The 12,926-nt window shown below is 38.6% G+C and overlaps 1 protein-coding gene across 2 annotated transcripts in view; it reads right to left on the bottom strand.

The window, feature by feature from the left end:
- msrab (methionine sulfoxide reductase Ab) overlaps positions 1 to 12,926 on the bottom strand; it is a 51,151-nt gene that overhangs the window by 23,304 nt on the left and 14,921 nt on the right. For both annotated transcript variants that reach the window (XM_053509758.1, XM_053509759.1), the window contains exons 2-4: positions 10,752 to 10,820; positions 9,479 to 9,598; positions 7,654 to 7,758 (exon numbers count right to left, since the gene is read on the bottom strand). In XM_053509758.1, the coding sequence (XP_053365733.1) occupies positions 7,654 to 7,758; positions 9,479 to 9,598; positions 10,752 to 10,820 (294 nt within the window). The remainder of the gene's footprint in view (positions 1 to 7,653; positions 7,759 to 9,478; positions 9,599 to 10,751; positions 10,821 to 12,926) is intronic.

Genomic DNA, 12,926 nt, shown 5'->3' with positions numbered 1-12,926 from the left:
GGCTTTTAAGGATCTGTACTTAACACAAGGTTTTATTTTAGTGAATCATTTTTACTAGGTCTACGTTTTACTCCTGAAAGTTTCAGTTACTTGAAAAAAAAAGGACCAATTATGCAAAATTTACTTTTTTCGTCATTTTGGACAATCCCAGGCGGTCCAAAGAAAAAAAAAATGAAAAAGAAAGATTTCCTCCAGTTTTTTCCTATTTAATATCGCTTTTTTTTCTTTTGTCTTCTTATAAAAATCCTCCTCTTTAGATTCTTATTTTCTCTGATGTCCAACACACAAAATGGTCCTAAAAAATGTGGTAAGACTTTCTTACAAAGCTCACACACACACACACACACACACACACACACACACACACACACACACACACACAGAGAGAGAGAGAGAGAGAGAGTTAGGTAAACATTTCACTTCTAACTGCTTTCTTAAAGAATGACAATTCAGTTTTTTTGTAAAAACAAAGCTCAGGTGTGGTTCCTAAACAGATAAGTGGTACTATTTGTTAAGCGTGTTTGCTGAGTTTGGGCACACTGTACGCAGCTCATGGCCAACACTTCTATTTGAAGTTTGTATTGTGTGGATTTAAGTGATATAAAATCTAAACGGAATAAATATGGGTATGTTAGCAGCAAATTAACTGCAAATTTTTGGGCATATCGTTCGACATTGAGGATGTTATTAACTTAAATATACACACAATAAATCGGTTGCTCTTAAAAAAAAAAAAAAACTCTTTCTACGTGTTCTGTTCATCAGAATACGGATGGGAAAAGCTGCAAACACGGATGGAAACAATGTTTAATGTTCTGGGTTAATTTAACTCTTTTTAGGTTCCTGTGTTCTGATTGGCTAGAAAATTGCACATCACCAAAGGGGTGTTTCATGGCGGTTTATTTAAAACTACACCCACTGAAATGGCGTTTTTTATTATTATTATTATTTATTTTATTTTTTTGAAACGCCATTTTATCCAGGCCTGCCAGAATGCAGCTTCCGAGTTGTATTCGAGCATAAAAGGTTATAGTGATGGTTCGTTCATGAACGATTTGTTCTTTTTGAACGAATCTTTAACGGGACTCAGAAGAACGAGTAGTCTCGGAGAGTGATTCGTTCATTATCTACTGGGCGCGCATGCGCAAATCATCGCAAAACCTCTGTAGCGATTCTCAGCAATGAGTCTTCAAGTCCCGAGTCGTTCGTTTCTATTGTCACGTGACTCCCATAGACGCTATGCAGTGCAATAGATTCAACGACTCTGGACTGAAAGATATAAGAGGTGAGCTACTCCTTCTGTTTATTATAATATGTCCTTAGCTGCATTGTAATATTTTGATTACTGCAACTATAGCCAAAATTTGTGTATGTAGACGTACTGGGGGTCTTTTTATTGAAAATGCAACATTTTATTTTATTTCGGATCAAAAGAACGAAATGAACGAAATGACTCAAAAAAAGATTCGTTCATTTTGATGAACGAGATTCAAAGAACCGAGTCACTAAAATGATTTAAACTTCCCATCACTAAAAGGTAACAGATGCCTTAGGAGATCTCCAAGTCTTATATTAACTTGTTTAAGTATAATTGTGGAGTATTTTGTTTGCAATCTGACATCTTCAGACAGTCAAACAGTCAAAAACCCTAACATATCTGAACTTTAAACGATGCGACCCCGAGAGCGAGGCCCTAACAGCGATCAATGGCTCCCCTTACATGGACACGTGATTGAAATCAATCTGATTAGAGATTTCAACTTGACTGTTTACACGGACGCTGATCTAATAAGTTGGCATTTACATGCTCAAAGTGTTTAATCAGAATATAACCTTTTCTGACTTGCACAAAGTGGTTCCACCTGCTGGGAAGCTTTATCCTGCTGCAGACAGAACAAACGGCAAGGAAGGAGAAATTTGTCCCACCTGTCTCTGATAAATCCAGCCTTGTGTGTGTTATCCTTGCTCAGACGAATTCAGTCTCGTCTATGATTGGTTAGATGCTTTACTACGTATGAGGTGTAAGCCAATCAGTGCTCCTTCCTCAGTCAGAGACGAAAATCGGAAAGTAAAGACGGGTGGGAGAGAGGAGTTTGTTTTTGTAGAGTTGACTGATATTGGAATAAGGATGCTGAGGGGGGCCAGGCCGGTGGTCTAGAGGAAGAAAACATCTACAAGATTACGATTAATGATGATGATGATCGTACTTTCTTACCTTGAGTCTTAACATTAAAAGTGTCCACTTTTCTAAGTTAATTTCAGCATTGACTCAGTACTCAGAATCTTTGATTGCACGAAGACCTGAACCAATAATTCATGTACGTCCCTCACCTCGGCCAAACAGGGATCCGAATTTATGTTAGACTGCAGGGAAGATGAGAGATGAGGAAGCAGAGCAAGATTAACACGGAAAGGGGGCGTGAGATAAAGTGTGAGCCCGAGACGGAAAGTTATAAGGTTTGTCCCGAGGGACTGGAACATCCTGAATTCTCCTGATTGAGAACTCCGCTGATCCTAGTTTGTGTTTCCATCGCACCGTGACTGTGAAAAACACCACATAAGACGTTTCATTACTTGGCCCGAGAAGGTCGGGATTGAATTTGTTATTTCGTATTGCTTCTGCTTTGCTGTGGGAATATGATATTAACGAGAATGTTTTTTTTTTTTTTTTTTTTAAACCAGCTGCACTCGCAATTTCACACTTCAGGCTTTTTCTTGCCGCTGTCGAAAGCAGCATGCCGTTCCACTAGAAGCGCGAGCAAAATGGACTCCCGTGATGGCTTTTGACACGCCAGAAAACCTTCGGTATAAAATAAGCTTCAGTAATCACTTGGTAGATAAGTGTTGGTTTTTTAAAAAAAAAAGTGGGTGGGAGTCTGTGAACCCTGCGTTTGACCGATCTTTGACTTGGAGTAAGACGATGTTTCCTGGAACTAAAGCCAAGAATCTAAAATTGGTCCTCCTCTAACTGCAGGGAAACCCAGAGGTGCTAACAAGAACCTTCTACCCATCAAACCAAAGACCACCAAAGCATGTCAGTAGATAAAACTTTTTTTTTAACATTAATAAGAGCTGGCTGCAACATCAGTGCTGTCTCAAAAAAAAAAAAAAAAGCCACCTTTAACATCATTTCTCAGCAGCTGACACCACTGCTTCATTATTTCCATGAAACACAACCGCTTCATCTCTGTTGTAGGTATCCATCCTTGGTTCCTCGCTCTTCTATTCTTTTTTTACTCTTTATACACGTACACTACTGTTTAAAAGTTTGGGATCATTTAAAAATTTTTATTGTTTTCCAAGGAACCACACATGAAATTAGTCTGAGTAAAAAATATAGCAAAAGAACAAGACATGCTGACTTTGTCAGTTAGAAATAATGATTTTGATGGGAATGATTAATGCGCTCTTCAAACATTGCCTTCATCAAAAAAAAAAAAAACACAAAAAAAAAAAAAAACACCCTGTGCAGCAATTACAGCCTGGCAGACATTCTAGCTGTCAATTGTTCAAGATAATCTGATAATATTTCACCCCCGTTCATCCTGGAGCGTCTCCCACAAGATGGATCGGCTTGATGGAGTCTTCCTCCATTCCTTCCATACGGTCAAGCTGCTCCCACAAAAGCTCGATGGGGCTCAGATCTGGAGAGACGCTCTGTTACAGTCAGAATCCCAGCTAACTTTAATTCTTTATGGAAAGGTTTGAAATTGTTTGGTGAATTGCATGAAAGTGTGTTTTTCTTTGGATTGTTTGTTTCTATAAGAGTTTATTGCCACATCAGCTTCACAGGCTGTTTCATGGCAGATACACATTAAACATTCAACCAAATTATATGAACCAATAAAATATTATTAATGTTATAATGTTATAGATATAATGTAAGGGATTTAGAAGGTAGTAAAAAAAAAAAAAAAAGAATGAATAAATAAATAAATAGAAATCACATTATAACATGGTCTTGGCCAGAAGAAGAAAAAATTATACAAGGTTCTTTAAATGCACTTTTGCTAGAAGTTTTTCTGCAGAATAAGTTCTTTAAAGTTGGTAGAAATCGTTGTTTTTTTTTCTTTGGAAAAAAAGAAATTTGCAAGTGATCCAGTAGTGTATATACATAACGTTGGCCAAAAACATTTAGACAAAATGAAATTCACTGTTTGAATGACATTCTCAATCTTTTAACAATTTAACAATGATAATCAAGAATATTAATAAGAATAAGTCGTTATTTTATGCAATTAAATTCCTATACAATAATTAATACAGTATATATTACAAAGTCATTTATTCGTCAAAACCTGCTGGATCTGACTGGGCACAGAGACGTCGCAGTACTCTGTTGTCACTCGCTTAATCCGAGCTTGATTGCTTTCTGAAGGTCACGTACAGAAGACTGTTTCTCGACTGCATTGCCTTCTTTAGCATCGTCCAACAGTCGTCTATTGGGTTTCAGTCTGGAGATGACCCAGATCAAATCCACAGAAGCTGAAGCTTTTCTTTAGATTTTCAAATTTCATTTAATTAGCACAACTCTCCAAGAGTTGGTACTTTTGGGTTAGAATAAATTATTTGTAAGTTTGTTTAAAATGGTAACTAAATTAATACAAAATATATATATATATATATAAATATATATACAGTGGTGTGAAAAACTATTTGCCCCCTTCCTGATTTCTTATTCTTTTGCATGTTTGTCACACAAAATGTTTCTGCTCATCAAACACCGTTAACTATTAGTCAAAGATAACATAATTGAACACAAAATGCAGTTTTTAAATGAAGGTTTACGTTATTAAGGGAGAAAAAAAAACTCCAAATCTACATGGCCCTGTGTGAAAAAGTGATTGCCCCCCTTGTTAAAAAATAACTTAACTGTGGTTTATCACACCTGAGTTCAATTTCTGTAGTCACCCCCAGGCCTGATTACTGCCACACCTGTTTCAATCAAGAAATCACTTAAATAGGAGCTACCTGACACAGAGTAGTAGACCAAAAGCACCTTAAAAGCTAGACATCACGCCAAGATCCAAAGAAATTCAGGAACAAATGGGAACAAAAGTAATTGAGATCTATCAGTCTGGTAAAGGTTATAAAACCATTTCTAAAGCTTTGGGACTCCAGCGAACCACAGTGAGAGCCATTATCCACAAATGGCAAAAACATGGAACAGTGGTGAACCTTCCCAGGAGTGGCCGGCCGACCAAAATTACCCCAAGAGCGCAGAGACAACTCATCCGAGAGTCCACAAAAGACCCCAGGACAACATCTAAAGAACTGCAGGCCTCACTTGCCTCAATTAAGGTCAGTGTTCACGACTCCACCATAAGAAAGAGACTGGGCAAAAACGGCCTGCATGGCAGATTTCCAAGGCGCAAACCACTTTTAAGCAAAAAGAACATTAAGGCTCGTCTCAATTTTGCTAAAAAACATCTCAATGATTGCCAAGACTTTTGGGAAAACACCTTGTGGACTGAGGAGACAAAAGTTGAACTTTTTGGAAGGTGCGTGTCCCGTTACATCTGGCGTAAAAGTAACACAGCATTTCAGAAAAAGAACATCATACCAACAGTAAAATATGGTGGTGGTAGTGTGATGGTCTGGGGTTGTTTTGCTGCTTCAGGACCTGGAAGGCTTGCTGTGATAGATGGAACCATGAATTCTACTGTCTACCAAAAAATCCTGAAGGAGAATGTCCGGCCATCTGTTTGTCAACTCAAGCTGAAGCGATCTTGGGTGCTGCAGCAGGACAATGACCCAAAACACACCAGCAAATCCACCTCTGAATGGCTGAAGAAAAACAAAATGAAGACTTTGGAGTGGCCTAGTCAAAGTCCTTAATGATCAGAAACATTTTGTGTGACAAACATGCAAAAGAATAAGAAATCAGGAATCGGGCAAATAGTTTTTCACACCACTGTATATACACACTGTAGATATTGTGAAATCAGGATATTTATAACTTATATTTACAGTTGATATTATAGTATATACACTATATTGTCAAAAGTATTCGCTCATTTGCTATTACATACATATGAACTTAAATAACGTCCAATTCTTTATCCATAGATTTAATAAGATGTTGGCTCCGCCCCCTTTGCAGCTATAACAGCTTCAATTTTTCGGTGAAGGTTTCCCAAACTGTCTCCACAAAGGTGGGAGCATGAAATTGTCCAAAATGTCCTGTTATGCTAAAGCATTAAGAGTTCCCTTCACTGGGAGTAAGGGCCCGAGTCCAACGCCTAAAAAACAACCCCACACCAGTTCCAACATAACAAAGTGAGGTCCATAAAGACATGGATGAGCAAGTTTGGTCTGGAAGAACTTATCTGGCCTGTACCTCCACTGGATCGAACACCACTGGGATGAATTAGAGGCGGAGAATGCGAGTCAGGTCTTCTCGTCCAACATCAGTGTCTGACCTCACAAATGTGATTCTTTTGAAGAATGGTCAAAAATGTCAAGAACACACTCCTAAACCTTGTGGAAAGCCTTCCCAGAAGAGTTGAAGCTGTTATGGCTGCAAAGCGGGCGGGGCCACCATCATATTGAATTCTATGTATTAAGAATGATCAAGTTCATATGCATGTAAAGGCATGTATAGCATGCAAATACTTTTTGGCAATATAGTGTACTTATCATCATCCATGCCTTTTTTTTGTTGCATAGACTTAGCGCTTCGTCTAGTGTTACTCATTTCTCATTTCATAATTAGCAACACATTTTTTTTTTACAAAGAGCTCATAGTGCCACCTTCTTGGTTTCTCCTCGCCAACAAGACCAAGCGAGGTCCAAGTTCACCCACATCGAGTTGGCATGCTGCAAAAGTGAGCGCCAGAAGACAAAATGCTGATCATTTCTGCTCATGTCCTTTACTATTCACTACATTTCCTTTCCTTCCTGTTGAATTTTCTTCACGTTTAATCTGACTGCTGTTTTATTTGAAAACTTTTCAACGCTTCCGTCTAGCAGGTGGTCAAGAACAGTAAATGCGATGGTTGACATTGGCACTTTTGCTAAACACTTTTCCATCTTTTTCTTCATTTACCTTTTCTCCTTTCTGTGTATGTGTTTCCTCGTGACGACTTACACAACGCCCTATTCCTCCTATCACATGACAAAAAAAAAAAAAAGAAAAAAACATAGAGGAAGCAAAAGTGATGGAGTGAAAACCATGGGTGCAAAAGACTTGGAAAAGTGATGGGTCTGGTGATATCAGATGTGTGCGTGTGTGTGTGTGTGTGTGTGTGTGTTCTGTAAATCGAGAACCTAAAATCGCAGATCTGATTTTATGACTTTTGTGATGCAGAGCGGTTTCGTTTGAAAGTGGCAGTTTTCTAGGTCTGCTTTGCTTATCGCTCTTCATCTCGTCCTGGGTCTCAGCTGCAAGATGCACTAAGACACACACACACACACACACGCACGCTTTGTCATATGGCTTCTTTCACTGCAGATGGAAGATGCTAAATGCACCCAGTGGGCATGAATACCCATGATAACGCATACCCATAGTGTATTTCATATCTCCCGAATCAGACACATTAACACAATCTGTTGTCTGCGTCTACCTCCTGAGACCCTTCCCAAAGCGTGCACACACACACACACACACCTCGCGTGAGATGTTGTTAGGTAAGTGCACGTGCGCGTTACCTTGAGTGGGGTCATGGCTCTCCCAGAACACTTTCAGCAGTTGCTCCAGGCTTACTTCTTTAGGAGGGTACACCACTCGCACCACCTCCGTGTGCCCCGTCATACCTGCGGACCGGGACACACATGACTTTTCTCGTATTTTAAATATGCTCTCTACAACATGTGTAGAGTATGTGATGACACACTGCAAAAGCAGACAACAAACATGCAGTCCCACACACGCGCGCGCACACACACACACACACACACACACACACAGTATCTGTCTGTAACTAGGTCATGGGGTGGAAGTGGGGAGGGGGTGTTTCACTGGAGAAAACTAAAGCTAGGGTATGAGAGAGAGAGAGAGATGTCATGAATAAGCATCTTGTATATCTTAGATGTCTTAGCCTGCATGTGTTTCTGTGTGTGTGTGTGTGTGTGTGTGTGTGTGTATGCACACTGCCTGGCCCCCAAAAAAGACCCACAATCTGTTATGTTATAATCCCACCTTTTGCTTTGACTACTGCATGCATTTGCTGTACCGTTGTTTCGACAACCTTCATCAAAAACTGGTTTCCAGTTTTCGTTCGTTTTCCATCTTGTATTGAGTTGTACAGTTTAAGCAAACTCCATCCACACTCAGACCCTGAGGCGGGAATCGAACCCGGAACCATGAAGCCAACGTGCCACCAGTGGTGGCCAGTTCATGCGTGAAAACGTGTGAGATGTTTGTTTTTAATGCTATTAATGATCTGGCATCTTCCCACTTGTGTAAGACAATAAGCTTTTATTAACAAAGTAGAGCCGTACGTTCTGCTAACCAAAACCTGCTAGTGATCCCTCGGTCGAGATGCAAACAGTCCTAAACTCTGCCTAAACACCATTCGAACTGAGTTACGCGAAATTACAGACCTCCCTTCGTTTAAAGCAAAACTAAATACTCACTTATTTACAATGGCTTTTAATATTTTATAATTTTATGTTTTTTTTTTTATAATTTTAGCATTTTGTGTATTATTATTATTATTATATTTTTATTTATATGTTTCATTTATTTATTTATTACTTTGTGTTTTATTTTGTACCTGTATTTTTATTTCTATTTTTAATGCCATTTTATTGTCATTTTTAGTGCTGTGAAGCACTTTGGTTCAACGTAGGTTGCTGTTAAGTGCTATACAAATAAATGTTGATTGATTGATTGATTGAAAATGATTTCTCGTGCTCCCAGAGCCACTCTTTGACACTCGGAGTCCTGGAGTATGTCCTGTGCCATCAGGGAGGAAAAACTCCATAGATGTGATAACCTGATAATTCAGTACATTCAGATGGTCAGCTGACCTCATTATTATTGCCGAGTCTCGACCTGAGTAACTGATCAACCCCAGATCATAACACTGTCTCCAGTAGGCTTGTACAGTGGACACTATGCATGATGGGTGCATCGCTTTATGGGCTTCCCTTTCATACTCTGACACGCCCATCACTCTGGGATAGGAACAATCTGGACTTGTCATGAATTTTTTTCCATCGCTCCAAAGTCCGATCTTTATGCTCCCTAACAAACCTTTTCTGGTTTTCTTATGGACGCATCGCTGTTTAGTGAGTTCTTGTCTTATTTGTCTTTGCTAGATGCAGGCCATTGTGAAAGATCTTTTTCAGGTTCATGGGATACTCCTTCTGACACGAAATGAGAAGCTTCTCACCGAATTTACTTAATCACTGCATTAATTCTCCAATCAAAGGTTTTTAAATATTTGTTTATTTAAATCCAAGTGGTGACTTTTTTGTTTTGGCCAGGCGGTATACAGATGGATGGTCAGTGCTGGTGGGAGAATCTTACCTGAACACACCTCCCTATAGGTAGGGTTGGGGGTGAATCCTCCTGCGTATCCCACTTGGGTAGAGAACACACCAGGAAGAGTCCAGAAGCGCCTCTCTGCCCCCCAGAAACAGCCCATACCTGTGAGCGCGCAAACACACACACACACACACACACACACACACCAATAGCCACTGTAACACATGCCATAAAGTGCACACTAGTTTACAGACTGACTGATGTCAGTCTATCATTTTTATCTAATTAAAAATTATGCAGTAATAATGCATAATTAAATATAAAACTGTTATCTGTAATTCATACATTTATAGATTGTTTATATTTTATGTTATTATTCAGAATATTTATTTATTTATCGATGTTTTATTTACATGTAGCAAAAGTTATCTCTGTATCTGCGTCCTATTTTTGCTGACACGGAACTAAAAACCATTACGACTTCAATAAAAAAGTGTCAAGTTTTTATTTTTCTGTCTAAATGTTTCTCTACTTTAGTACTTCGATGTCTGTTCGTATTATCTCTTTTTGTTTACATTCATTGTAAAGTGTCCTTGAGCTCTGAAAAGGCCCTATATAAATAAAAAATATCATTATTATTATTATTATTATTACTAAATCATGCTAGGAAACTAAAGAAACAAACCATATAATACCGCAACCACAATAATAAATGTTACAGTGGCATAATATTTGATGATAAACCTTTAGCTTTAATAAATTACTAAATAACAAAAAAACAATCGACAAATTTATTTATAGTTGGTACATGATCATATGATTGCTCAATTAGTTGTCTAGAACAAAAAATATAATCTAGAAAACTATAAATAAATAAAAGAGAAGTTACTGAACTTAAACTACCAACTTTGTCTTTACAGTACATGATATTAACGTGTTAACGCAGGTGATTAATCTAGAAATTCTAACGTATTACTATTACTGCATTACTATTACCATTTGGGGGATTTTAATAAAAATTTTGATAAATATTAAATGTTTGGGATATTAAAAAAAAATGCATAATTTGTTTTCTCTAATCAATTTGTCATGCATTTCTTTATTCCAATGTTGCACATTTATTATACTAGTAAATCAGAGTATTTTAATTGTAATTAATGTTAAGTAATCACGGACTATAACTGTGATTAACCAGATTAATCTTTTTTTATACCATAATCCAGTATCAAAGAAGCGATTCTTTCTTTTTTTGTATGATATGCGAGATTCAAGATGAATTATGTGCAGCATGTGATAGTGTGATGTTACAACACACCGAATATAATCATCTCTGTCCCATCTGGAAATGGCTCCACTGTGGGCTTCCCTGTGGCTGCATGTTTTGCTAGAGAAAGAGAGAGAAAGACATTGAGAAAAGGATCTAAGTGAAAAGGGCCTGTTGGTCTGAAAACCAATAACCTAGCGACAACAGAAGCTAATGCTTGATGTCATTTTGTTACCATGACAATGATGGAGAAACTCATCTCAGGAAAGTAACTCAGTAAAGCTCATTGATAGCAATTGGAATATTACAATACTAAAATTAAAAAAATGAAACAGCAAAGGTTTGTACACCCTTAAGATGAAAGTTGACGTCTCCATCTTCAGTGAGCACTTTATCCTGGTCTACATTTGTCATAATTGAGATGATGATTATGGCATACAGCTCATGAAAACCCCAAATCCACAATCTCAGAAAATTAGAATATTGTGAAAAGGTTCAATATTCTAGGCTCAAAGTGTCCCACTCTAATCAGCTAATTAAGCCATAACACCTGCAAAGGGTTCCTGAGCCTTTAAATGGTCTCTCAGTCTGGTTCAGTAGGAAGCACAATCACGGGAAAGACTGCTGATCTGACAGTAGTGCAGAAAATCATCATAGACATCCACCATAAGGAGGGAATGCCTTAAAAGGTAATTAAAAAAGAAGGTGGATGTTCCCAAGTGCTGTATCAAAGCACATTAATATAAAGTTATGTGAAAGGGAAAAGTGTTGAAGAAAAAGGTGCATAAGCATCAGGGATGACCGCAGCCTGGAGAGGATTGTCAAGGAGTGGACTGAGGCTGGAGTCAGTACATCAAGAGCCACCACACACAGACGGATCCTGGACATCCGGTGTATTCCTCTCGTCAAGCCGCTCCTGAACAACAAACAACATTAGAAGCTCCTTACCTGGGCTAAAGTAAAATAAATGATCTGTTGCACAGTGGTCCAAAGTCCTCTTTTCTGATGAAAGCAACTTTTGCATCTCATTTGGAAACAAAGGACCCAGAGTCTGGAGGAAGAATGGAGAGACACACACTGAAAAAAATGCTTGAAGTCCAGCATGAAGTATCCACAGTCTGTGTAGATTTGGGGAGCCACGTCATCTGCTGGTGTTGGTCCATTGTTCTTCATTAAGTCCAGGGTCAACGCAGCCATCAGCACTTCATGCTTCCCTCTGCAGACGAGCTTCATGGGGATTCTGACTTTATTTTCAGCAGGACTTGGCACCTGCCCACACTGCCAAAAGCACCAAAACCTGGTTCAATGCCCGTGGGATTACTGTGCTTGATTGGTCAGCAAACTCGCCCGACCTGAACCCCATAAAGGATCTATGGGCCGTTGCCAAGAGAAAGATGAGAGACACGAGACCGAACAATGCAGAAGAGCTGAAGGCCGCTATTGAAGCATCCTGGTCTTCCATAACACCTCAGCAGTGCCACAGGCTGATAGCTTTCATGTCACCCCGCATTGAGGTAGTAACTGCTGCAAAAGGGGCCCAAACCAAGTACTGAGTACATGTGCATACTTATACTTTTCAGAGGTCCGATATGTTCTTCGTACAATCCTTGTTGTAATATCCAAATTTTATGAGATTGTGGATTTGGGGTTTTCATGAGCTGTAAGCCATAATCATATCAGATATGACAAATCACGGCTTGAACTATCTTGCTTTGCATGTAATGAGTCTATCTCATATATTAGTTTCACGTTCCTGAAATAAATGAACTTTTGCACGATATTCAAATTTTTCAAGTTTCACCTGTATATATTTGTATTAAGGGTTGGCATGTTATAAACTATTTACACACTGGCAGGCAGCACATTATCATCCCGTGTGGTCGAAGCGCATTATTTGTCAAGTTTGTTTATGATTGTAACAAAATGTAAAATGTAAATATATAATAAAAATAATAGTACAGCACTGGGATATTTATAAAATCAGCACCAAGGTATTGCAATAATATCCTATCGATCGGTCCCTGGTGATTTCTGTCTCCAGTAGGTACCGTAGTTGGGTCAGCTCTAGTATGTTTGTGTGTTTGTGTGTGTGTGTTATTTTGTAAGGGATAGCACTCGGAGGATTAGTGCAGATTTGCTCAGTCTGGTCAAGCTAAGCAGGATTAAAGCTTGGGTCTTCTCACTGAGAGACACTTAACAGATTACAAAACACAAACAAAACAGATT

The sequence above is a fragment of the Clarias gariepinus genome, chromosome 13 (genome assembly GCF_024256425.1).
Source record: "Clarias gariepinus isolate MV-2021 ecotype Netherlands chromosome 13, CGAR_prim_01v2, whole genome shotgun sequence".
NCBI classification, from domain to species: Eukaryota; Metazoa; Chordata; class Actinopteri; order Siluriformes; family Clariidae; genus Clarias; species Clarias gariepinus.
The sequence above is the reverse complement of the archived record's forward strand: the minus strand, read 5'-3'. Positions and strand labels throughout refer to the sequence as shown.